The following is a 26,268-nucleotide window of genomic DNA, read 5'->3' as shown; positions in this document are numbered from 1 at the left end:
TTCCATGAAAAGGCATCTAGGTATCTATCAGCCATTTCCCTCTGTCCACTGCCTTTTGGAGGATTGAAAAAATAGCCCCATTATTTGCATAAACAAAACGTAAATGCCCTCCTTGTCTTCCAAATTTCTTTCACTTTCAATCTAAAGAAGACTTCAAAGGAATCCCATTGCTGAACTAAAAGGCTAAAAGGCTTAATAGCAAATTTTGAGCACATGTTACAGTTGCATCTTGGCTAACTAAAAGTGTTTGAAAATTAACTTTGGTTACTCTCTTAATAGCACAAAACATGTCATCTTATCCACATACAATCCAGTCAATATTCCTTTCAGTCCTATTCCATTTCAGTTCAGTTAAGCAACTGAAATGTAAACCCACTGTTAGAGATGTTTTATGTTCATATTTACATCTGAATGCTCAGTGCTTTCAAATATTTATATCACATACCAGGGGTCCCCAACTTGTAGGCTATGGCCCACAAGTGGGCCGTGAGGGGACTGTAATAGGGCCACGGAAATGGCTGGCGAGCACATGCACAGACACATGCATCCTCACTTGCATGAGCAGTGGGCAAGCATGTGTGCTCCACTTGTGTGAGCAGCAGGCACGCATGCACTCTGCTTGTGCAAATGGAGCTGCAAGCATGCACGCTTGCCAGCTGCTTCTGTGGGACCATCCCTTCTCCCCTACCCCGCTGGTCTGCAGAGCCAGAAACATCAGGGAACTCTGATCTATTCTAGGTAGCTAATAGGAATTATCAGACAAAATACAGAAAGTATGAAAATTTTCTACCATGGAAAAACAGGCTGCAGCTTGCTCCAGTAGTCCAACCAGACCTGCTTCTGTAAAATACTTTCCAGAACATATCCCTTCTTCATCTGGAGATACCACATCATCAGAAACTGCAGATTCTTCTAGAACATTTGAAGAAACATTCTGAGGAAATATAAAACAATTACTTCCATTAATGCCAATATGCAAATCTCCTGACCAAAGCACTAAATCTTTCCTTTGGTGTGCAATTATATTTTGGTATAATGGGACTATTCTGGTAATAAAAACCATATTCCCTTTTCTGGTTTATCAGAGAAAGTCTCCATAGACAGTGAAAATTAAGAAAAAATATTACAATGATGGTCAGATTATTCTGTTTTGTAAAGCAATTAGCTTAGATTAATGTAGATGAATACTCATTCATGGAGGGCATAGAGTTAAATATATACAGATTGTGGCAACACACAATTTGTGATAATTCTTACATAACTTTACCCAAACCTTGAATCTCTGAACTTTCTCCTACTTGCTGTAACTTCCATTGGGACTGATGCAATCATTCTGTGGGCTTCATTTAACATAGTACCAAGCATTTCCTGGTATTTTTCATTACTGGCACAACAGCTACAATTCCAACAGTTTATCTTTCTGTATTGGAGGTTCTTTGAATTTTGTCAAAATAGTCAGTAAAAGAGCCAAGCCACACAGTTTGCTACAGATGAACCTTCCCCAACCTAACACCCACTGTAAAGATGAGAATCACAGCTTTTAAGATAACCAGTCAGTTCATAATCAAGATAGTTAGATGTTTGGGGAGGTGGTAGTTTTAATATACACAGTGTGCATAATATACACAGTGTGCATAATATACATTCCGCTGGGAAGACCCTCCAAATGGAAAAATATACAAGTAGCTTTTCTACCAGTAATATCAAGGGAACGCTCTTAAAATCTCCACTTTATTATGTATTATGGGACAGTCAGCTAAGACAGGGGTGTCAAACTCCAGGCCCGTGGGCCAAATGTAGCCTATGGGGTGCTTAGATCTGGCCCACAGGTTTGCCCTGGAAAAAGCAAAGGACCGGTCCGTGGTGCCTCTGCCATCAAAAATGGAGGTCATGAGGGCTGCGGGCGGCCCTCCTGAGGTCTGTTTTCACTGGCAGTGTTCAGGTTGCCACAGGCGCCCCCAACACAAGTGACATCGAGCTGGCCATGCCCACCCTGGACCCCTAAGATCAAACACAACCCTGTTCTGGCCCTCAGTGAAATTGAGTTTGACACCCTTGCACTAAGAGATCACTGGATTTAAATCAAACAGATTTCCCAAGGGGAAAAGCCCATACTTCCTGAAGCTAGGGTAGGAATACAGCTTGTCTTTGACTTACAACCACAATTGAACCCAAACTGTTTGTTGCTAAGCAGGGCAGTTGCTAAATGAGTTTTGCCCCATTTTACTACCTTTCTTGCCACGATTGTTAAGTTAGTGACATGGCTGTCAAGTGAATCTGACTCCCTCATTGACTTTGCTTGTCAGAAGGTTGCAAAAGGCGATCACATGGCAGTTGCAAAGCGTCAGAATTTTGATCATGTGACCGTGGGGAATGCTGCAACGATCGTAAGATTGAAAAATGGTCATAAGTAACTTTTTTCACGGCTTTAACTTCAAATGGTCACTAAATGAATGGCTGTAATTCAAGAAGTACCTGTGTTCTTTTCAATTCTTGTAACGCACAAGATTTTTCTTTCCACCTCTTAGCACAATTCATAGGAAATAGCAATCTGAGGGAGTCTTCTTTTCCATTTAAGATTACTTTCTTAATATAGTAGTTTCAGAACTCTACCAAGCTATGCTTTCTGGAACTTGGTACGATGTAGTCCTTGACTTACGGCCACAATTGAGCCCAAAATTTCTATCGCTAAGTGAGACATTTGTTAAATGAGTCCTGCCTCATTTACGACCTTTCTTGCCACAGTTAAGTGAATCATTGTGGTTGTTAAGTTAGTCACACGATTGTTAAGTGAATCTGCTTTCGTCGACTTTGCTTGTCAGGTCACAAAAAGTGATCACATGACGTGGGACACTGCAACCGTCATAAATATGAGTCCGTTGGCAAGCGTCTGGATTTTGGTCACATGACATGGGGATGCTGCAACGATCGTAAGTGTAAAAAATGGTCATAAGTCAGTTTATTCAGTGCTGTTGCAACTTCAAATGGTCACTAAACGAACTGTTGTAAGACGAGGACTACCTGTACAATCTAGTTTTATAATCTGGGAAATTAAAAAAAACAAAGTACCTGAAATGTAACACATCCCACAGGGAGATATTTCCGATCCTCCAGCATGCTTAGATATTCAGCCACCAGAGCTGCAGAGTGAACCAAACACTGTGCTGATTCGGCGTGGTTATTTCTGGCGGAGTGTTTTCCAGCCATGTTCTGCAGCCAGGTCAGTCGTAGATCTGGGGAATTCTGATATCCTTTTGCAATTCTAGTTTTGAAAAGCCAGAAGGTTCATGTTAATGTGTATTTCTTTGCCTGTATTTTCTGAAAGAGAGGCAAACTCCATAAATCCTACCTGTACATCAAGTCAATTAGCATTTCTGGATCTTCCTGGTGTTCCTTCATTTTAACTGTATCCGAGAGGATCATATGGAGATTGAACACAAGATCTTGCACCTGAAAATATGCAACACGAAAAAAATAAATATACATTTGTTTATATACATATATTAATCTGTTAATGTATCATTCACTTATTGCTCAAAGCCTGGTAACAAACCTTGACAGAACTAAAAAGATTCATCAACCAGTTTAGCCTGGTTTAGAATTACTTGTCTTATTCAATTTTTGTATTGTCATTCATTGTATCAGGTTTCTACTGAGCCCAAAATCATCATTCCCCCTGCCCCGTATAAACTACTAATGCTTGGGGGGGGGAGGGGGGGATCAACATTTTGCAAATCACATTTGCAATATAAATTAAAAAGTGAATTTGAATTTCAACCAATTTTGAAAGTAATGTTTATATCCAAACCACAACCTGGGTCAATACACCATTTAATTTTAACTTCAACTATCTGTGCTGACTTCCAGGAATTTTATTTTACATTTTCTCCAAATATTTACTTCACATTTTTGCATCAATAACTCTTCTAAGATTCTGCGTCAATTAGACCTTCTGAGAATGAACACATATTATGTTCACAGAAAAAGACCGTTGGCTTACCCGAATGGTCGTTCTCAGGGCGCTGCGAGGAGAGTTCAAGCGTGGATTAACACAATCTATCTGCCCTAGGATTGAGTGAGTTTTTTCTCTTGGCCACGCCTCCCTTTGCCTCCATTTTGCAGTTTAAAAAAACGAAATTCGCATTGAGCAGGAAGCCCGTTCAACAGTCATAGCCAGTCATCATCCTCGAGGCTGTAGGAACCCCAGGCAGGATTGGACTCTCCTTGCAGTGCCTTGAGAACGACCGTTCAGGTAAGCCAATGGTCTTTCTCCAGTGCGCTAAAGGGGGGAGTCAGGGTAACCCCAGGAGGCATCAGGTGAGTCACCCCCAGACCTTCCTTCTATCAGGGATGGGGATCTGCTGCCCTGGGAGGAACGGGTGTCCTGACTTCCCTCATGACACATGGGCGAGTCCAACTCTTGGCCCACAGGCTAGGGCAACCCGTGAGATCGCGGGGCCTTGGCTTCAATGGGACCCAAATGCCGGGAATCCTCCCTGGTCCTATCTACAGTACCAGGGGATCCAGGGGAGGCCTTCTTATTGGTGCCCTTCCCTCCTTTACTTCCCTTAGATGGAAGTTCCTGCCTGCTCCTCCTGTGCCTCCCTGCCGCCTTCTGCCATGGTTTCCTGGGCAGTCTTGACGAAACGGTGCAGCAGCTGGCACCGGGCAATTAGCCAGCTGGCTGAAGCATGCCCGCAGACCAAAGGGAAGGAAAGGGCCGCCCGAGGGCCAGATTCCCTCCTTCAGCTGCCCTCGGAGGCTTCCAAGAGATGGGCAGTAGGAAGGCAGGCCTGGCCGGCACCCCAGACAAGGCCTGCGATCCTAGGCGGTGGTCTGAAGCTGAAGGGCTAAAGGATGATCCACTCTTCGCTCCAACGATGCTCAAGTGCGCTTTTTGTCCATGAGGCTCCACAAAAATGGCGGCCGCTGCGCGCGCAGCCAAAAGAAAAGCACGTGAAACTACCAAAATGGCCATCGCCTCTGCCGGGCTAGAAGAGCACCACCGCCCTCGCTGGAACTCTCAGGCACCCCGCACGACTTTTGTGATGGACCGGTGGGGAACGGCACCGACGGGAAGCCTCCCATCGTCCCCTCACCTGCCAGACACCGCCAGACAGGTGACTCACGCTCCCCCCCGCATGTGACCAGCGGGCAGAGAACGACCCCGAGCCCCTTCAGCAGGAGAAATTTACCTTGAATCATAAGAGTACCAAACGGAAAAAACTAGGCAAACAAATTCAAACTAAGGCAAACTAAGAAAAACGAATACAAACAAAAAATAAATCTGGGGAGTCCAGTTATCTGCTCTAGGACTGGAGCACTCCCCAGAACAGTCCTAACGGGCGGACTGAGTTTTTTAAACTGAAGAATGGAGGCAAAGGGAGGCGTGGCCAAGAGAAAAAACTCACTCAGTCACGCTTGGACTCTCCAAGCAGCGCACTGGAGAAAATACTTGTTTTTTTCACCAAATCTAAAAGCACGTAGACTGAAAATTAAGCATTTCCATAGTCTGTGAAGGGCAGCTTTGATTTGTCTGAACAAGTTGCTTCATAGTGCGTTTACCTTATCAAAGCAAACAGACAATCTGATTACCATTAATAAGCTGCTTTGCATAATTTCCTACAGCCCAGCAATTGCAAAAGCTTAAAAAAATGCCTGCAGATGCACAGAAAGTACTTATTCTAACTGTTGTATGTATCAGAGGGCCTGTAGAACTGGTATTGGAGTGAGCTACATTGTGATTTAAAGCAAGCATGAAGTAGCTTTAGGGTTCTTTATTTACAATTTTGTCAAAGCACCAAGCTCTTAAATATTGATACAAGATGTCTCTAAGGAATTAAATACACTTATAGATAGTCCTCACTTAATAACAGTCACTTCAAGAGTGAGATGGGTGGCAAATAAATTTAATAAATGACCGTTGTCTTACCTGAACGGTCCTTCTATGGGTGCTGCGAAGGGAATCCAATCATGGGTTAACTTAGCCTTCTAGCCTTGAGACTGAGTATGCAAATATCAAAGTTACGCCTCCTCTGACTGGACTTCCGTTTCCTCTCCAGTTCTTTTACGAAGTCCACCGAAGGATCATTATGTCAATCCTCAAACAAGCCGCAAGTCATCCGGCACTACAGAGTCAAGTCCAGTCAGTAACAAGTCAGAGAGTCACATCAAAACGGAGCCCTGACCAGCCGAAGCTGCGGGCGGGTTTGGATTCCCTTCGCAGCACCCATAGAAGGACCGTTCAGGTAAGACAACGGTCATTCTCCTGTGTGCTGCTCCGGGAATCCAATCATGGGATATATCAAAGCAATGAACTCCCAGGGCGGGAGCTAGGCTGGTCAGGCTCCTCCGCAGACGGAAGGACCCTTTGCAACACTCTCCGCCCAAAGGACGCCTCGGCCGAGGCGAAGACATCAATCTTGTAGTGGCGAATAAAAGGCGAGGGGGATGCCCAAGTGGCCGCCCTGCAAATCTCTTCTACAGACGCTTGCGTCGCCCAGGCCGCTGTGGTGGCCGCACTCCTGGTGGAATGAGGAGTGATTCGCCTTGGAACCGGTCTGGAGTGGGAGTCATACGCCAACGCAATGCAAGCTTTCAACCATCGGCCGATGGTGTGGGAGGACACCTTCTGTCCCATTGAAGATGGCTGGAAGGAGACAAACAGGGCCTCCGATCTTCGGAACGACGCCGTGCGCTTCACATAGCGACGAAGAGCCCTGCGAACATCCAGATGGTGCCACTGACGCTCCCGCGGATGAGACGGGTGAGGACAAAAGTCCGGCAGGACAAGTTCTTGAGTTCTGTGAAACAACGAGTTTATCTTTGGAAGAAAGGTCGGATCCAAACGAAGCACTACCTTGTTCGGGTGGAAGATGCAAAGATCCGCACGAACCGAAAGGGCTGCTAGCTCCGACACCCTCCTGGCTGATGTTATGGCCACCAGGAAGGCCGTCTTGAGTGTCAGCAAGCGGAGGCTGATGGAATGTAGAGGCTCAAAGGGGGCAGCTGTAAGGGCCCTGAGAACCAAGGTCAAATCCCACGTGGGATAACGATGTACCGTCGGCGGTCGTAAGTTGGAAGCACCCTTAAGGAAGGTTCGAACTCGCGAGTGCTGGGATAAGGAGCGGCCTTGGCCACCCCCGACCACCGTCGACAAGGCTGTGACCTGACGGCGAAGCGTGTTTGGTGCCAACCCCTTGTTGAGGCCGGACTGCAAGAAATCCAGAACCTGGGGCACCGAGGCTTTGATGGGATCGACCCCGGTGCGTCGGCACCAGCGGCAGAAGGCCTGCCAGGTAGCCTCGTAAATACGGGTAGTCGACGGGCGACGGGCCGCTTGAATTGTAGAAATGACTTCGTCCGAATAGTGGAGGGCCGCTAGCATCTCCCGCTCACGTGCCACACGGCTAACTGCAACAGCTGAGGGCCCGGGTGCCGGAGAGCCCCTTGGTGGAGCTGAATCTTGTCGTCCGGGATCCTCCAAGGACGCGAAACGGACAGATGGACGAGGTCTGCGTACCAGGGACGTCTGGGCCACATTGGGGCGACCAGCAGCACTTCCGCCTGTTCTGTCAAGATCTTCTGAATGACCGACGGAAGGATCGGGAGAGGAGGAAAGGCATAGAGAAGGCCGGCCGGCCAATGGCTGCGTAGAGCGTCTACTCCCTCCGCCCCCGGAGTCTGGTATCGGGAGTAAAACCGGGGAAGTTGTGCGTTGTGCGGGTGAGCGAACAGATCCACCTCGGGCAGGCCGAAGCGGCGAGAGAGCTCCTGGAAGAGAATGGGGTGGAGCTGCCACTCCCCCTGATCCACAGTCGCTCTGCTCAGCCAGTCCGCCTGAGTGTTGGCTTCGCCCGAGATGTGCTCCGCCCGAATCGATGAGAGTCTGGGCTCCGCCCAATGGAACAACCTTTCCGCTTCCAGCATCAGAGCTCTGGACTGCGTTCCCCCTTGGCGGTTGATGTGAGCCTTGGAGGCCACATTGTCGGTCAAGATTAACACATGGTGATGAGATACAATGTCCCGAAACTCCAGGAGAGCCAGACGGATGGCCCGCAACTCCAGCCAGTTTATGCTGTTCGCCAGCTCCTGATCCGACCATCGACCTTGGGCAACCTTGTCCAGGGCATGGGCCCCCCATCCGAATAAGCTGGCGTCCGTTGTAACTTGAACGCGGTCCGGCTCCTTGAATGGACATCCCCTGAGGAGCCTGGACGACATCCACCAATGCAGGGACCGCCTGGCCTTGCCCGGGAGCTGCACCGTGATGTGGGAATGACTGGTATGCGCTCTTTGGAAGGGCAGCAGGAACCACTGGAGAGGACGCGCATGGAACCTGGCCCAGGGCACCACGCTGATGCAGGAGATCATCTTCCCTAGCAGTTTGGACAGCGACAGCAGCGGTACTCGCCGATGGGATAGCGCATGATGCGCCAGGTGGTATATGCTCTGCCTTCTTTCCGGGGACAGGAAAACCTCGCACGACATCGAGTTGATGGTGGTTCCCAGATGAAGGAGGGACGTGGTTGGGCGCAGGTGGCTCTTGGGCAGATTGAGGACAAATCCATGGTCCCGCAATGCGTCCATCGTGACCCGTAGGTCTCGGAGGGCCTGATCTCGAGAGGACGACAGCACCAACACGTCGTCCAAATAACAATTGATGCGTATTGGAATTGAACGAAGGGAGGCTGCCAATACTGCCAGAAGTTTGGTGAACGCGCGCGGGGCCGAGGAGAGGCCGAATGGCAAGGCCCGGTATTGATAATGACGGCCGTTGAAGTGAAACCGCAGGAACTTCCGATGTGCCGGATGAATGGGCACATGGAGGTACGCTTCTTTGATGTCTATGGAAGTCATCATGTCGCCTTGGCGGATGGAAGCCAATATGCTCTTTAGAGAGTGCATTTTGAATTTTTGGTATTTGATATACTGATTGAGCTGTTTCAAATCTAGGATTGCCCTCCATCCCCCGGAGTTCTTTGGTACTAGGAACAAGATGGAATAAAACCCTAGGCCTCCCTGCCCTTTGGGAACTTGCTCTATGGCCCTGATGGTGAGAAGATGAGATATCTCGGTGTCCATAAGGCGCCGCTTCGACGGGCACCTGGGCACAGGGCACCTGATGAACCTTCTCGGGGGGATGGATAGAAATTCTAGCGTGAGACCCAAACTCACTACTTGAAGGGCCCAGGCGTCTGACGTGAGCTCCGCCCACCGGTGGGCGAAGGCCAAGAGACGTCCTCCTATGGGCCCTGCCTCCTGCGAGTCAGCGGTATCTGCGAAAGGAACGGTTGCCCGCTCCTCGGAATGACCGTCTACTCTGCGCCTGACTCTGCTGGCGCCCCCTGTCTCTGGCCCCGGCTCGGTCCTGGCCACGGTCCTGTGCCTGGGAGAACCCCCTGGTATAGTTGGGGACATAGGGGGCAGAGGTAAACCCCGAGTCCCCAGACCGAAAGGGCTGCCGTCTACCATAAGGCTGTGGCCTTCTGGCCACACGGGCACTTGTGGAGGGAAGCACCCTACGTCTGTCCCGAGTCTCAATGAGAATGGGATCCAGCACTGAACCAAACAAGGCCCCGCCCTTAAAGGGCGTGGATGCTAGACGCCACTTGGATTTGATATCAGCTTGCCAGTGGCGGAGCCAGAGCAAACGGCGAGAAGCCACATTGGAAGCCACGGCTCGGGATGCAAACTTTGCCGCGCTAAGGGTGGCATCGGCAGAAAACTCTAGGGCCGCTATCAGTTTGGTGACATCCTGATGGAGGCGCAGTTCCTCCGGATCCAGCCTTTCCTGTAGTTGTCTCAGCCAAACTAAAGAAGTCCTATTAAAGAAGGAAGCTGCAGTGGCTGATCGCAAGGCCCATGCTGCTGCCTGATGAGTCTTGCGAAGGACCGATTCGGCCTTGCGGTCCTCGGCCTTCAATCCTTCCGAAATTTCAGAAGGAATTAACGCCGGTGAAGCAAGAGCAGCGATGGGAGCATCCACTGTGGGAAACTGCAGGAGGGCCTCCAACTCTGGAGAAGATGTGAAAAGCTTCCTATCACCAGACCCAGGGGGCTTAACTGCGGTCGGCTCATCCCACTGCTTTTGGATTAAATCAAGAAAAAGCTTGGGAGATGGAATAAAATCTTGCAGAGCCACCTGCTCAGCAAAGAGCCGCTCGGTGGCATCCAGGCCCACAGCAGCACTTTCTGCAGAAATTGCCTCCCCCATGTGGGTGGTAGTCTTGGCCTTATATAGCAGGGATTTGAAAAGAGTGTGCCTGAAAAGCCCAGGGGGCGGAGGCTGATCCACAGGAAGGCCCTCGTCACCAGAGAGTTCCCTATCCTGGATTTCACCTTCTTCCACTAAGGGAGATTGTGCGCTAAACACAGAGTGTAAAGGGGAAGGAGGATCAGTTTGCAGAATGGAAGAATCCCCTTGTACTGCTTGGGGAGCCAGGCCTGAGTAGGCCAGAGTAGGCCTGGAGACCTGGGATCTACGCGCTAATTCCGCATCCACCCCTCTGGAAATAGCCTCTGAGATCATGCTGTAGAATTCAGCAGAAAGGCCCAAATCCTGGCCCTCCAGAGGCCTGAGGCCTGCAGCTGTGGGGGTGAACGTGGCAGAGGGCCCAGCGCGTGGAGGTGAACGAAGAGAAGCCCCACTAGCCTCCGAAATAATTGGGGGGGAACGAGGCCCGAAAGCCCCTACCTCAGGAATAGGGCCCTGGGGAAGCTGAATATCAGGAGACCAACCCTGCTCAACGACCCTCACCGGAGACCCAGGTTGCTGAATCAGAACCGGAGGGGAAGAAATAGGAGCCCCAGATGCCTTGGGGGGAACCTTGGCCTTGTCTTTGCGCTTGTGCGACTTATCCCGAACAGTAGATGAGGCTCGAGGCCTGCTAGTAGAGGCCCTGGTCGCGGCCCTACTAGGCCCAGGGCTGGCCCCTCCCTCGCCAGGGGAGTGGGGCTCAGAAACTGGCCGGACAGTACCTTGCAATACCGATTGATCAGCCATGATATGAATTTGAAAGAGCTCAATCAGCGAAACAAAGGAATGCAATTGAAAGCACTCGCCAAGAACGCCACGTGGAAGCAGAGACCAAGAGAAGCGACCTCCTCCCTGAGTCAGCAAACTCGAGTGAGGGAAAAGGGAGGGGCGGAAGCAGTGCGCAAACTCAAGCGCGCGGGCAAAATCTGCCTTCTCATCCCAGGCATTACTGCGCATGTGTGAAAAGCGCTACCAAATAAGGTCACCGGCATCAAAGGCGCGAAATTCAAAGGAACCGCAGGGGAAATTCCCAAACAGCCGATTCATGTAATCCTCCGGCAGCCGCTCCAGCGAGGGCACAAAGGAGGGAGGCGGGGAGGGGGGGAGACCCGCTCCGACAAGCCAAAGCCTCGGATCTGACCGCGCTCGCGGGCGGGTGCTATCCGGCGTGGAGAGCAGCGCTGGGAGACTCAGCTTCCTTGCGCGCTGATGTTAAGGGAGGGCAGGCGGAGAACGCCCCACTCCAGCTGTAGCGATCCGATATCCCTTTAAGGGAAACAGCGAGGGAGGAATCGGCTGGCAGCAATCTGCCGCTTTACCTCCAATCCAGCAAGAAATCCACAGTGAAAACCAAGTAAATTCATCCTTAATCTTGAAATATTAGCAATTAATCAAGAGAGCGTTGAAAATAAGTCTCGTAGGCTTGACTGAGTAATAAGAACTGGAGAGGAAACGGAAGTCCAGTCAGAGGAGGCGTAACTTTGATATTTGCATACTCAGTCTCAAGGCTAGAAGGCTAAGTTAACCCATGATTGGATTCCCGGAGCAGCACACAGGAGAATGAAACAAATAATCACAATTGACTCTGATATTTTGGTCTTCAGTTGTTGTGATTGTTAATGGCTCAATTTTATGATTGATTTTACTAAGGTCATAAACTGAATCACTGTGTTTGTTCAATGACTCATATGGTTGTTAAGTGAATCAGATGATCGTTAAGTGAATCCATTCACCCTGATGGGCATATTTTGACTGAAAACCAGAAAGAAACATCCCAAGTAGCTGTGATATGACTGCAGGATGCTGCGATTGGTCATAAATGCAAGCTGGCTGCCAAGTCCACCAATGCAATCACATGGCCACAGGGGTGGGGTCTGTGTAGCACACACAACTTTGAGGATGTTATTAAGTAATTTTTGGGGAGTCGGTCATAACTTTGAATGGTCATTAAGCAAAGGTGACTTGTACTTTTCCCTGCTGAGTGATCATTTTCTCTAACCTGATCAGGGAAGGTTGTCTCCTTCAATTCCAGATCCTCTTCAGCATAAGTCAAAATGGTCTTCAGAGAACGTCTCAGAAACTCTTCATTAAAATTTTGAGATGTTCCCACCAGAGATGAGAGTGACATAGTTACCTGCATTTTCACTCTAGCAAAGTTCTGAAACAGACAAATTACCGCTAAGTCATTAATCTGTTAATAAGAATAGTTTCTCAAAAATAAAAGCTTCATAAATTTCGTAAACCCAAAACAGAAAATAATCTGTTAGAGGCCTTGTCTGAACCAAAGCCCCCCAACACTCTTTCTCCTAGTACCCCATGTTCTCTAAGACTGAACTATTAAATTTGGTGACAGTAGGCAAATGAAAGTGTAGGAAGTTAAAACCCAGCCCTCTCCTAGAAAAATGAAATATTTTAGGAAATATTAAAAAAGCAGAATATTTCCCTTAAAAGAAGAAATAGAAACTCAGAGAGGCAGAAACTCTGCTCCCCACTTGTGTCAATGGGCCATTAAGGCCTGAGCCAGCCTTGAAGCTAGCTTCAAAACCTCCCTATCCCATGGCTGGGGAGAATAGCTGGGATTTGGAATATCATCAGGGTGGGAGCTATATAGACAGGGGGATGATATTTCAGAGAGGAGGCACTGTGACAGAGAAGGCAAGAGATTTTTCAGAGTATAAGACGCACTCTTCCCCCCCCCCCAAAAAGAAGCTGAAAATTTGGGTGCTTCTTATACTCCGGATGTAGCTTTTTTGAAGCTTACCAGGTAAAGCGATCGTTGTGCTTTACCTGCTTTTCTCATTGCTACTCTTTCCAATCAGCTGTGCTTTCGAAGCTGTTTTTCAGCCCTAACGAGGCGCTAACGAGTGAAGTGATCTTCTGTGCTTTGCCTGCTTTTCTCATTGCTTCTCTCTCTGATGATCAGCTGTGCTTTAGAAGCTGTTTTTATCCCCAACCAGGGCATAAAAAGTACACGCACGTGCACTCAAAACCAGCAAACCTACAGTATGTGCTGAAGCTGACCAGACTAAGGAAGCTAGCCAGATGAATACCTGGTAGGTAATCTTATACTCTGGTGCATCTTATACTCCGAAAAATACGGTACTTGATATTCATTAAGTCTAATACAAGTCTTTTGATCAGCACAAGGCTACCGAAATTCTTATTTTAGAGGAGATGTCCCTCCTTCCATAATTCCAAACATCCCACAATTTAGATCAGGGGTCCCCAACCCCGGGCTGTAACCCACTACTGGGCCATGGTCTATTCAGAACCAGGCCACGAATGCTGGGCCAGTGAGTGGTGGGCCACTCACATGCACCCGCAATGCAACTTGTGTAATTTGAGCTGCAGACATGCACATTGGCCCACCACTTGCGCAGCCCGGTTCCTCTCTCCCCTCCACACAGCCAGGCGGCCAAGCCGCAAAGGTTGGGGACTGCTGATTTAGATAATCTGTGTGCTTTCAGAAATAATGTACTTACATTCCCAATCTCAAAGTTTTGCCTCATGAGGAGATACAGAGAGGCACTGGCGTGGGACCGAATCGTGCTAATGCTACTGCTGCAGTGGCGCAGGAGTCGAAGGCATAGATCGGCACATTGCTCAGTCTCTTCTTCAAACAGCAGTTCTGGGAACTAAAATGGCAGGATAAGAGGCACATCGTTCAAAAAAAGCTAGAAACAATGAGCGCTGCAAATGTCAGGATGATTCTACTTTATTTGCACTATAACGCTAATTATCTGCTCTCATCCCTCCTGGGATCACCTGCTCACCAGTCCAAGTAAAGCAAGCCTTCAGTTGTGTTTTGCTAGCAGAAACTATGGAACCAAAGCTGTCCCGGGTGCAAAGTAAATTCATTCAAGAGTGACATGGAATAGTAACTTACTTTGAGCTATTGAATTTAGATTAGTCAGTCTCAGTTCCAAAATTAAATAAAACCTCCTCACTCGGTACTCTATTTTCAAAACACTCACCTTTGAGACTAAAGCTCTTTGAGTAGCAAAGCAATGCTGGAGATAAAGAGCACTTTGATTGCAGGCCATGCTATGTAGAAGAGCCTTCAGTACCCCACCAAGAATACTTTCTTTGGATTCAGTCACCGAAACAGTCTGTAGCCAAAGACAACAGGGCATCAGAAGCAGTCAAAAAATCATTTTAAAGTGAAGTGCGGTAAATGCACAATGAAAAGCTAATCCTCATTCTGAGGCGTCTGTAGCCCAGTCACAAGGGCTGAAATGGGCCTATCATTCTCAAAGAGCCGTTATGAGAAATACCAAGCATACTCAGGCCAATAAAACTAGCCCTATGCATTCTGAAGCATATGCTGAAGAGGACTGAAGCAGATCTTCAACAACACGCAAACTTATCCCCCAGAGCAGTGTTAGACTAATTGAGGAATTCTGGGAGTTGCAGTCCATGCATCTTAAACTTGCCAAGTTTGAGAAAACACTGCCCCAGAGGCTAAAAAACTGAGAAGCTTGATGATTAAAAACTCAAAAGATTATATTCCACAGCAAGGAGGGAGAGAACATTGATACGTTTTTAATCTTATGTGTATTTTCTTGAGAAGAATTCCCAACAATATGGAAATATTTGGCTAATAAATATAAATTGCGGGAATTGTTATTTACAAGGAAGCAAACTGATAAAACAAATGAATAATAAAAACAGAGGAAATTTCATCAAACTTCCTTTCAATTTATGTTCAAACATTTCTTAGCTTATTGGGCCTGAGACTCTCATACATGAGAGAACTGTTGCAATCCTGCCAGATTGGAAGGATTATATAAAACAATAATTGACCTATCACTATTCATTCAAAGTTATGATGGCACTGAATGAATGGTCCTCAGAGTCCTCAAAGTTCCCATTGTCCCAGCACATTACACATATCCCGATCAAGTGACTGCAGTCTGGGAGCTTGGCACACTTGCAACCAGTTACAGTGCTTCGCAATAATAATTGATATTTGCCATCTTCTCTGTTGACTTCTCCAGAAATTCAGTGGGAAAACTGGCAGGGAACCCCACAAGGCACTGGGGTAAGTTTCCCACACCAGTTCTTCTACACTTGTTTTGCACCAGCTATCCACATATCCCCTCGCACCCAGCTCATGACACATCACTCTCTTGCTCTCTCCTTAACCTAAGCTGTGCCTCTTCCACATACCCGTGCACTGTTGCACAAATTTACTAATCCACACCATGTGTCTCTTGCACCCTTGAATAATATTAACCTATGCCAGTGATGGCTAACCTTTTCTGGAGTGAGTACCCCCAAAATACAATTTGTGAGCCTCCTGTGCATGCGCCCCGAACGCCCCGCCTCCACGCATGCACACGTGGAAATATTTCACTCAGTTTCTATATTGGTTGCAGATAAAGGAAGGGACTTTTACCTACTGGTATAATGAACATGGTGGAGCATAAGGTCTTCATGAATCTATGTGACAGAAGACTGTCTCACTGGCCTTGGCAAGATGCCCCATAAGTCTGAACCTTCATAAACCAGGACAAGAAATTTACTCTCATCAACTGGACCCAAGTAATGTTTCCCTCTTAGTTGCTTATGTAACAGATCTTCCCCTTTGCCACCAAGGTAGTCCTCTTTACTCTTTAGGTTTGCATGGAAGATGAAACTCTCATATTTCTGTGGTTGCTTAAGAAACGTAGCTTTCCTAGTAGCAAGTTAGTATCAATGATTGGCTTATCTACAAAGCTAGCTGTGATGTCGATCGATTTGCAATATGCTTTTGTAGGAGGTATTCTGAAATATTATTTTTTGTATGGTACAGAAAAACAATACATGTTGCATTCAGGTCATTAGAAATTATGTCAAATATTCCTTAGCATCCTCACCTGCACAATTATCTCTAAAGTATCCAATATGATGAGATTGGCTTCTGTTGCCAAGTTACCATCAATAAGTGCTTCATGTTCAATCTCTGCCCGGGACCTGGTAGAAATAAAATAAACACTAAAAATCTATGTTCCTTCAAGACAAAAAAATAAAGGAAAGCAAATGTCAATCTGCTTGGAAAATAGCATGCCTCCTACAATATAAAAATAGTTCAAAAAAGGAGAAAATAAAACAACTAATCTATTTCTTGTTGTCTTTATGCAGTTTTTAAATCGTGCATGGTATTTCAAGATGCTGTAGAACAACTGCATCTCCAAGGAGTAAAATTGGGCTAGATGGACCAATAATCTAGCTATTTTGAAGAAACACTTTTTTCTGGCAAATACAAATAAAATACAGGTAAATGTGTACACACAGAGATGAAAAAAGAAAAATTATTGGCTTAAATGGATAATGGCCAACCTAAATGGGATAATATTTTAACTGAAATGGAACCAGAAAGCTGACGTGTTTCCACAGTGGAAGCAATCTTTTTGCTGCACCTGTTAATAGGTTTTTACATAATTACAGTATAATTTAGGTTTTCATTAATCCACTATTCTTTCAAATGTTGCTTTGGAAACAACCCAGCTACAGCTTCACGGAATTGTTTTTGCAACCGCTTCTGATGTTATTGGGACTGTTAAAACATTCCCAGACTTTGTTTTTAAAGCACAAGGATGATTATTTTATATTCCTCATCCCACCATGCCTTATATAGTGATGTTTTTCTTTTAGTTTTCCTACTACGTCAAAAGACTAAATGGTATCCACTGTTTCTTTATCTGAAAAGAATGTTTAAAAGTGTAACCATTATGTCAATACAATTTTAAGTCTCTTTAAAGATCAACAAAACCCCCAACAAGTTATTTGTAACAGTGAAAATGGTTTTCCATATTTCATATTGTGAACACAGGGTGGTGCTGTGTGAATAAGTGTCTTTCTAAAACATCTGGGTAGTAAAAATGGAAATGTACATCTGGCAGGTATCTTTGTTTTGCTATCCTATTCTTAAATGATGCCTGTTTTTAAAAATCTGATAATGATTCCTCACAAATAGTATATCACATTGCTCCAAACAAGTTGCAACTCGTTTGGAGCAGTATGATATACTGTTGTCTGTGGAATGTCAATGCTAAATAGCTCAGAAGAAAAGCAGGGTAAAGTGGAGGCTGCCTTCTATTGCTCTTATGAAACTACAGCCATTGCTGAGAATTCTGGAAGTTGAAGATCACATATCTGGAAACTATCAAGACTCAAATCCACATCGACATGAACCTTGTTCAGATATTACAGCATTCCTTTTGGGTGGCTCTGCAATACTTTTTGTGTGTTTGGCTTTAAAATTAATGTTTCTGTGGTCAAGAAAAGTTTTCAGAAATTAGTTGGTAACTCGGGTTCTAAATATATTGTGATCACTCACTTTTAAAATCTCCTTTAACTCAATTATTCTGGGGCAGAGAAAGAAGAGCTGATTTCCTTACCCACTGTGTCTTTCTCAAGTTTTCACGCATAACAGATTGTTTTAATCTCCATCTACCACTTTTAACTGCTGCAAGATTTACCCAGATCATGGCAACAGATTTATTAATTATGTAGTCTATAGCATAAATATTGTTCCAGCAGAAAAATACATTTCTTATAAATAAATATGTCCTATGACATCATACAATCCTTGTGGAATATCCTCAGAGCTAATTTAGCCCTTGGCACAGTAGTAGATTCCCCCACTGGTAGTGGTCTATGGCAGGGCCCCTGGGCTCTCTTGTCAATTTTTTCCAGAATCTCATCTACAGCAAATTACAAAGTATTAAAAGTTACAATTCATTTGGCATACAGAGCTGTTTATGACCCTTATCAGAGGTGTTAAGGGATTGCGAGACCATATGCTAGATGTGCAATAATCACATAAGAATACAGACATGCCTCGTGCTACAGAACAGGAAATTTTTTTGAAGCAGGATGTACGCACTCTCTTTTTATAGCCAAATTATTTCACAAAATAACTTCTGCAAAGCATCTCAGTCTACCAGGATCTGGGGATATAAAGCATGCCAGCCAGCCAGCCAGGCAAAGCTATACATTTTACAGCTAATTAACCCCAAGGTTTCAAATTCCAACAATTCCTGATATAACAATTACTGCAGTAACACATAGGCATATAAAACCTCTGCAAAGCATCAAAAAACACAGCTGCAATAACAAAATAGGCAAAGGTACAAAGTGACAACTGAAAAACAAAACAAAATAAAACCCATAGCAGGATACCAATGCTACAATACCTGATTGGTTTGTGGCTTCTAAAAATACAGCACATGTAGAAAAATAATTAAAGTCATGGATTAGGGTAGGAAAGAAGCAACTTTTAAACTCCAGAATACACTAATGGACTAAGTGATCGATGACATATATATTTCCTGCATGTACAATTTATGGCTCTTGGCTGTATCTAATAGGACCATGATGGCAAACCTATGGCACACGGAGCCATTTGTCAGGGAACCCAAGGCGTTGCCCTGTCAGCTGGCCAGCGTGCATGTGTGTGCTGGCCAGCTGACTTCGGCCCTCCGGAGGCTTCCTTGAAGTCACTTCCGGTTTCCTCATAGGGTCGTTTTTTGCCCTCCGGAGCCTTCAGGGAAGCTTCCTGAAGGCCCCTGAAGCTCCGTAGGGCTACAACCGACCCTACAAGCAAACCAGAAGTCTGTTTCTGAACTTCTGGTTTGCCCGTAGGGTTAGTTTTTTGTGCTCCAAAGGCTTCAGGGAAACTCCTGAAGGGCCTCCGGAGGGGATGAGGGAGGCCCTTTTCGCCCTCCCCTGGCTCCTATAAAGCCTCTAGAGCCTGGGGAGGGCAAAAAAAGGATGCCAAAAATGGGAGGGAGCGCTGGATGTGCACACATGCGCACTGGGGTCATGCGTATAGCATTATGGGTGTGGCATGCCCACGCACGACCCCTCTGCGCTCCCCCCGCTTTTGGCATCACTGTAATAGGATGTAATATCAGTTTTTACTACAGCAAAGATTACTTTCTTATACTGGTAGTCTTCAACTTACAACAGTTTATTTATTGAGCACTTGAAGTTACAACATCATTGAAAAAAAATGACTTATGACTGTTATTCACAGTTATGATCTTTGCAATATCCCCACGGTCATTTGATCAAAATTCAGACAATGTCAACTGACTCATATTTACATTTTTTTTGATGGTCACACTGTCCCAGAGTCACGTGATCCCCTTTTGCGACCTTCTGACAAGCAAAATCAATGGGGAGCCAGATTCACTTAACAACCAGGTTACTACCTTAACAACCAGAATGATTCACTTAACAATTGTGGCAGGAAAGGTCATAAAATGGGGCAAAATTCACTTAACAGATGTCTTACTTAGCAGCAATTTTGGGCTCAATTGTGGTCATAAGTCAAGGACTACTTGTAATAGTGTAACTTAATATAATCCAACTGAATATAATATATTCAGAAGTCTCACTGAGTTCAACATCTTATTCCCAGATACATGGGAATAAAATTGCTTTAGACGTAGCTTGCATAGGCATCTAACCCCTTTCAAAGCCATAATGTGAGAAATCCTTGCTTAATCAGTATCTAAATCTGTCCATATTGTAGCCCACTAAACTTCAAAGGAGACAACAAAGTCTCCGTGTACTCTAGGCCAGGTGCTCAATCTATTAACCTATTAGGAAAATATGGCATTACTTGTCCAGTTTTTCAGTGTTCTGCCTCCAATGTGTCATGTCCTTTCGCCACCTCAGGTTCTCTTGACTTCCAAAAGCACTTCCAGAAGGACTTCTTTCTGCAGGGAATTGTAATATTTAATATGGGGCTATAAAGCAATTCAAAATAGGAATACTGACCCCATGCAATTCCTGTCACTCTAGCAGTTCGAAAGCATGCAAGTGTGAGTAGATAAGTAGGTACCACTTTGGTGGGAAGGTAATGCTTTGCTGGTCACATGGCCACAGAATGTCTTCAGACAAAGCTGAAGCTCCCTGGGCTAAGAAACAGAGAGGAGCATTGTCCCTTGAGAGTCAGACAGACTGGACAGGAGAAATCTTTACCTTTGCCAACCAATAATTAATTCTGGTAAATATTACTGTTCAGTTTCCCAGGTATAACTTAGTACAATGACGAGGACTTCCTCCATGACATAGGGAAAGAATTATCCATCCATCCATCCATCCATCCATCCATCCATCCATCCATCCATCCATCCATCCATCCATCTATCTATCTATCTATCTATCTATCTATCGTGTGTGTGTTTGCGTGCATGTTTTGATCATGTGTAGATATTAACAAATGGACCAGCATTTTATGGCTCCCAGGCCGACATCCAACCCTTTGGCTGTCCCTGTCTGGCCCATGTGAATTGCTTTTATTTTGAAGGCAACATTTTCTTTCAATTTATGTATATACATGCATGCAGACCTACATACCTTCACAGCCCTAGTGGTTCAGCCCAGCACAACAGTCCCAGTTTTTCACGTGGCCCCTTTGGAAAATTAATTGCCCACGCCTGGTTGTAAGAGATAATGCATGAATAGGAACACTTCTTCTTTAAGCTATAAAAGAACTAGTCCACTCACCCAATTGTCCTCTGCTTCTTCGTACCATTTCTTGCCTGGCCCCAATGCTCCCAAGTATAGCTTCTTCAAGTTTGGCCCGCATATCTTTTGACTTCTTAAAAGTCAGACTATTCATTCTTTCAAACACTTTCTTTCCCTAGATGGTTCACAAAAGGATAAGAATATAAAAGCAGAACATTGTCTTTCTAAAGATTAGAGGTTCTTTCTAAAAATAAATATTAAAAAGATGGGAGGGCCTGTAAAATGCAAGCAATGTTAGAGGAGAAAGCAGAGTTGGCCTTGTTTCATCCAGAGCAGTGGTGGGTTGCAGGCAGTATGCCCCAGTACGGGCATACCAGAGCCTGCCTGGAACACCGGATACCATTCCAGTATGGTACTCCGGAGGGCCCACCCGCCCGAGCTCCTTATCTGATTTTAAGTCTTTGGCGCTTTCGCGCACTGAGAGGAGCTCTGTTATCGGCTACAGAGGCCTTCAGGAAAGCCTTGCTTGCCTTGCCCAATGAAGAAGTTCCTGAAGGCCTCTGATAGCAAAAAAAAAAAAAAAAAAAAAAAAGGCTGGGGGCAATGAGCCTAAGTGAGGTGAGTCAGTGGACAACTCCCCCCCCCCCGCCAAAAAAGTAAGACTTGGTGCCTTTTTGGTGGCAAAAAATATAAGACAGGGTCCTATTTTGGGGGAAACACAGTAGGCAGTGTTGATTTACCTTATATTCAAAGCAGGAAATGCAAAGATAAAGCAAATCCAACAAGCGATTGAGCTGCAACACAGAGAGATCTGTGAACCATTTCTGCAGAACACTTTCGTCAGCATTCTTCAGGACCCATAGGAGGCAGATCAAAAGGTTTCGACTGGAATCAGCTGAAAATGTTGAATGTTGCCTGCTGCCCTGGATTCAAAGATAGAACAGATCAAAACTATGGTTACCAGCTTGGTCCTGAAATAAATCTAGTCTAACCAAAGAACATTGTTATGTGCTTTTGCAGATATCAAAAAAAGGGATGCAAGCTATTCAGATAGACCTAATGCCATCCTGCTTAGTATTAACTTATAAGGTGTAGAGAATCTACTAGACTCTATATAAATGGGTCACAGTATCCATCCTCAGTGTGACTGTGGGGTCCCATGTCAAACTATACATCACATTGTGGCCAGCGATAAGCTGAGGGCATATACCAGTCAAATAACTGATTTCTTTTTAAAAAATATAAATAATGCTGAGATTCAATGCTGGGATAGCCTAGACATTGGTGTTTGAACATAGATGTTTTTAACATTTATATTATATTATGTTTTACTAATCAAGGTGAAATTTTAATATATACTGCTAATCCATGGATACGTGTTTTGACAAGTTTCAAAATGGGAAGAAAAATGTTATAGCTTGATCGCCCCAAAGGTGCGTTTTTCAAAAGGCAACTGGACTTTGTTTTTCCCTGAAGATATTTCGCTTCTCATCCAAGATGCTTCTTTAGTTCTGAAGTGAAGCGTTTTCAAGGAAAAACAAAGAGAATTAAGTCCAGTTGCCTTTTGAAAAAAGTACATTTGGGAGAGTCATAACCTGGATGATTGAAAATCTCCATAGATAGTTATATTTTAAAGCACTATAGTATCGCATTATTGTGCTATACTTTCCCAAAGAACCAAAACAATCATATTCCAGTATTATCATCTTCCCCTATTCATTCTTTAGTTTCCATGAAATATGTAAGAATATTGGCATCATTTCATGACATGGCTTTCACCCAGTCTTGTTGTTTCATAAATGCAGATTCCCAAATATTTATTTGTACATAGGTCTATTGAAAGATGATGTTTTTGTACCGTTGATGTGAGGAGAAAACTGGTAGGCCGCGTGAGCTGTGGGACAGGGGTTCCTGCAATGGCCATAGCAACTGTCTGACTGATCATGTTCCCACCCTCACTTTCACAATCCTCCACTGCGACACAGCTTGGTCTTCCACGCTGGTTATGACTTTCTGTAGCAAAACAGCCCAATTTCAATGAAATGAAACATTAATGCGGTTGCTTTAATACACTTAATAGCAAAGCACAGACACTTAATAGCAAAACACAGAAAAGTTTTTGCATTAGATGGCATATAAATAACCCTCAGGATCCCAATCAGAAAGGTTCATTTTAGCCATCTAGTCTAATTCAAATTAAAATAAACCCATCCTAATAATTTCTAACATTACAGCAGAATTTGTAATTAAAAGCAGTAAGGAGGGACCTGCACTCTGGGAGGGCAGCAATAGGTATTAGCCTTTGGTGACACATCCTTTCAGGTATTTGAGGATTCTAGAATGTTTAAGTAATCATTTTTAAATGGATGAAAGAATGATGTCACTTTTTATTTATTTATTTGTCCAATTTATGTAACTCCCCATCACACAAGTGACTCTAGTAGGTCTTTGCTTGTCAGAAGATCACAAAAGGTGATCACATGATCCTGGAAAACTGCAACAGTCATAAATACATGCCAGTTGCCAAGTGTCTGTATTTTGATCATCCTGAGGATGTTGCAAGTTCATGAATATGAAAAACTGATCATGTCACTTTTTTTTCAGTACCTTTGTAACTTTGAACAGTCACTAAACAAGGGCGTATAAGTCGAGGACTACCTATACACCATACATTCATTTCCTATTCTGCAGGTAATCCTTGATTTACAATAGTTCATTTAGTGACCATTCAAAATTACAACGGCACTGAAACAAAGTGTTTCATGATCGTATTTCATGCTTATGATCAGCATTCCCATGGTCACGTGATCAAAATTCAGACGCTTGGCAACTGAATCATACTTATGAGCCTTGCAGGGTCCCAAGGTCATGTGATCCCCTTTTGAAACCTTCTGATAAATAGTCAATGGGGAAGCCAAATTCACTTAATAACTCAGTTACTAACTTACCTACTGCAATGATTCACTGTGTGTTTGATGTGGAATTGCAAAGGCAAATAGACATTTCAAGCACACATTCAAGCTTTTGGATGCAGTTTAGAAACTCTTTTAAAAAACACAATTTGCTGCTTTAACTAAATGCAGTATTCAGGTAGCAGTGCAGTTAATGGGTTAGCATACCAAATACCTGTGAAATCATACAGCTGGGGCACACTCTCCATGATCACTCCAATCAGAGGCAAGTATAGAGTAGCCACCCTGGCCTTTACTTGTGGGTCAGAGTACCGTGGGTCGGAGTCATGGCTAGATAGCAAATTGTGTACCATGTTGATGACTTTCTTATGCAATCCAAACAAACTATTTATTTAAAAAAAGAGACAGTAGGATGAGTTAATAGTTTTAGAGCAGCTATGGATGGTAAACACACATATATGCACACTCACAAATTTGACTTTCAATTATATCCCTTATTTTATGATTTTTTTCAATTTCACCTTACCCTTTATTTAGCTAATCTGAAACAATGTTGCAAAAATATTGCAGAATTAGAATTAACCTGTTAAACTAGAATATGCAAAATAAGCTAATATTAGCCACTTGATTCTGCATCTTTAGCTCCAGACACAAAATGTAGACAATGGTTAATATATAAACTGAATTGCAGATAAATTATTGTTTTTATGATGCACATTTATGAAAAAGGAGAGAAAAAGAAGATACACAAACAAAAAATGAAAAAGAAGGGAAAGAGGGGAGGAGCATAAAATGCACAAATAATTTATAAACATCATTAGAATTTTAAAAAAAATTTCAATGTTTCCTTAATTTAAATAACCAAATGCACTCCATCATTTTAAAAGTACTAATCATTACTAAAATATTATACAAATATTAAATGCAACAGTCAACATGGTATATAAGTCATAAAATAAGATTAAGAATTACAGGAATTTCTATCTAAGCAATTAAGACTTTATACTAAGAGAAACTCACATCTCAGACATGGAAGAAGCCCATATATGGAATTAAAATTCAAAAATATTTCTAAGTTGATTACATTGTGTTTCAGATTTATTTTTGAAATACAAAGTTAATTCAGACACCAAGGCATACACCAAGAACTTAAGTAGACATTCTTCTGCAGATTAAATGAGTATACTGCATTTTTTAGAGTGTAAGACACACTTCTTTCCCCCCTAAAAGAGGGTGAAAAATTAGGTGTGTCTTATACACTGAATGTAGCCCTGCCCACTCGTTGGCCCCCACCCTTCGGCCTCTGCGCATTGCGTTTTAGACTTGTTCTAGGCTGCAGGGATTGCCACAGATTTCCCCTCCCCCAGCGCCTTGTGTTTTTGGCTTCTGCACCTCATGCTTTCAGCTCCAAACTCTCTATTTCAGACCCATTCAAGGCTGCGGGTATCATCAGAGCACATCACCACCAATCGCCACCTCCACACATCGCGTTTTCAGCCTCACAACTAGCGAACCTGTTGCTAAAGTTCACCACTGGGAACAGCTGATTGGGGGGTATTCCAGGAGGCCGATCCACCTGCCAATCAGCTACTCTTGCTAAATCAGGATAATGTGCTAAAGCTGACCAGGTTGTTTGCTAAGGACGCTAGCCAGATGAATACGTATGGATGCTGGTAGGCAGAGGCAGAATTTTTTTCTTCTTACATTCCACAAAACGTCAGTTGGTCTTACTTGAACTACATGTTTCGAAGTTGGCGTGGGAGTAGTCACACATGGGTATTAACACAGCCCTTTTGCCCTGGAGACTGAGGTAAATATTGAGGCCACATCTCCATTCCTCCACTGACCTCCCAGATTAATCAATGGTTCGTAGCAGAGCACCTGGAAGGAAGAGACAAAGACAGCACATGCACACATCCTGCCTGCCTGGCCCTGACCACTGAACTAACTCAGGCCCCTGGCGCGGTGCACCCTAACGGGGGAAAGTGACTACTCCCACACCAACTTCGAAACATGCAGTTCAGGTAAGACCAACTGACAAGTTTCCAAAGTGAGGCGTGGGAGGAGTCACACATGGGACATATCAAAGCTAGATGTCCTTGGGAGGGATCAATGGGCCTGAGCCCCTCGAGAGTCTAAGACTCCCTGAAGAACCCTCCTCCCAAAGGCCGCTTCCGCTGAGGCGTAAGCGTCTAGCTGGTAATGCCTGATGAAAGGTGAGGGAGAGGACCAGGCGGCAGCCCTGCAAATCTCTTCTATGGGAGGCTGGGTGGCCCAGGCTGCTGAGGTGGCTGCACTTCTCATGGAGTGCGCTGTGATGCCCTCTGGGACCTGCAGTCCCCGTGCCTCGTACGCCTTTGAAATGGCCGCTCTGATCCACCTGCTAATGGTGGTCAATGAAACCTTGGCTCCTCGGGTAGACACCTGAAAGAAAACGAAGAGGGCCTCTGAACGCCTAAAGGGCGGCGAGCACTTCAGATAGATGCGCAGGGCTCTTCTAACGTCCAACCGGTGCCAAGATCTTTCCCTATCCCGGGAGGGCTGCAGACAGAAGGGTTCGAAACATGACTCCGTCAATGCCTGGAGGATCATGGGAAGGTCCCAAGTAAGGAATCAATGGACCACTGAGGATTT

At 44.9% G+C, this 26,268-nt stretch overlaps 1 protein-coding gene across 9 annotated transcripts in view; it reads right to left on the bottom strand.

Annotated features, from left to right (window-relative positions):
• Window positions 1-26,268, bottom strand: part of DOCK7 (dedicator of cytokinesis 7) — a 150,343-nt gene that overhangs the window by 28,541 nt on the left and 95,534 nt on the right. For 5 of the 9 annotated variants that reach the window (XM_087719567.1, XM_087719569.1, XM_087719570.1 and 2 more), the window contains 12 exons: window positions 23,849-24,018; window positions 22,581-22,735; window positions 21,463-21,645; window positions 20,762-20,897; window positions 19,872-19,968; window positions 16,117-16,213; window positions 14,233-14,367; window positions 13,741-13,893; window positions 12,258-12,416; window positions 3,350-3,450; window positions 3,070-3,262; window positions 791-934 (listed from right to left, as the gene is read on the bottom strand). In XM_087719567.1, the coding sequence (XP_087575693.1) occupies window positions 791-934; window positions 3,070-3,262; window positions 3,350-3,450; window positions 12,258-12,416; window positions 13,741-13,893; window positions 14,233-14,367; window positions 16,117-16,213; window positions 19,872-19,968; window positions 20,762-20,897; window positions 21,463-21,645; window positions 22,581-22,735; window positions 23,849-24,018 (1,723 nt within the window). Of the gene's footprint in view, window positions 1-790; window positions 935-3,069; window positions 3,263-3,349; window positions 3,451-12,257; window positions 12,417-13,740; window positions 13,894-14,232; window positions 14,368-16,116; window positions 16,214-18,438; window positions 18,457-19,871; window positions 19,969-20,761; window positions 20,898-21,462; window positions 21,646-22,580; window positions 22,736-23,848; window positions 24,019-26,268 lie in introns of all 9 variants that reach the window. The other 4 variants (XM_087719564.1, XM_087719565.1, XM_087719566.1 and 1 more) reach the window with 1 other exon arrangement.

This window comes from Thamnophis sirtalis, unplaced genomic scaffold (genome assembly GCF_051295495.1).
Source record: "Thamnophis sirtalis isolate CommonGarterSnake01/CBP01778 unplaced genomic scaffold, rThaSir2_p1.2 scaffold_7, whole genome shotgun sequence".
Classification (NCBI taxonomy): Eukaryota; Metazoa; Chordata; class Lepidosauria; order Squamata; family Natricidae; genus Thamnophis; species Thamnophis sirtalis.
Note: the sequence above shows the minus strand (reverse complement) of the source record. Positions and strands in the feature narration are given on the sequence as shown.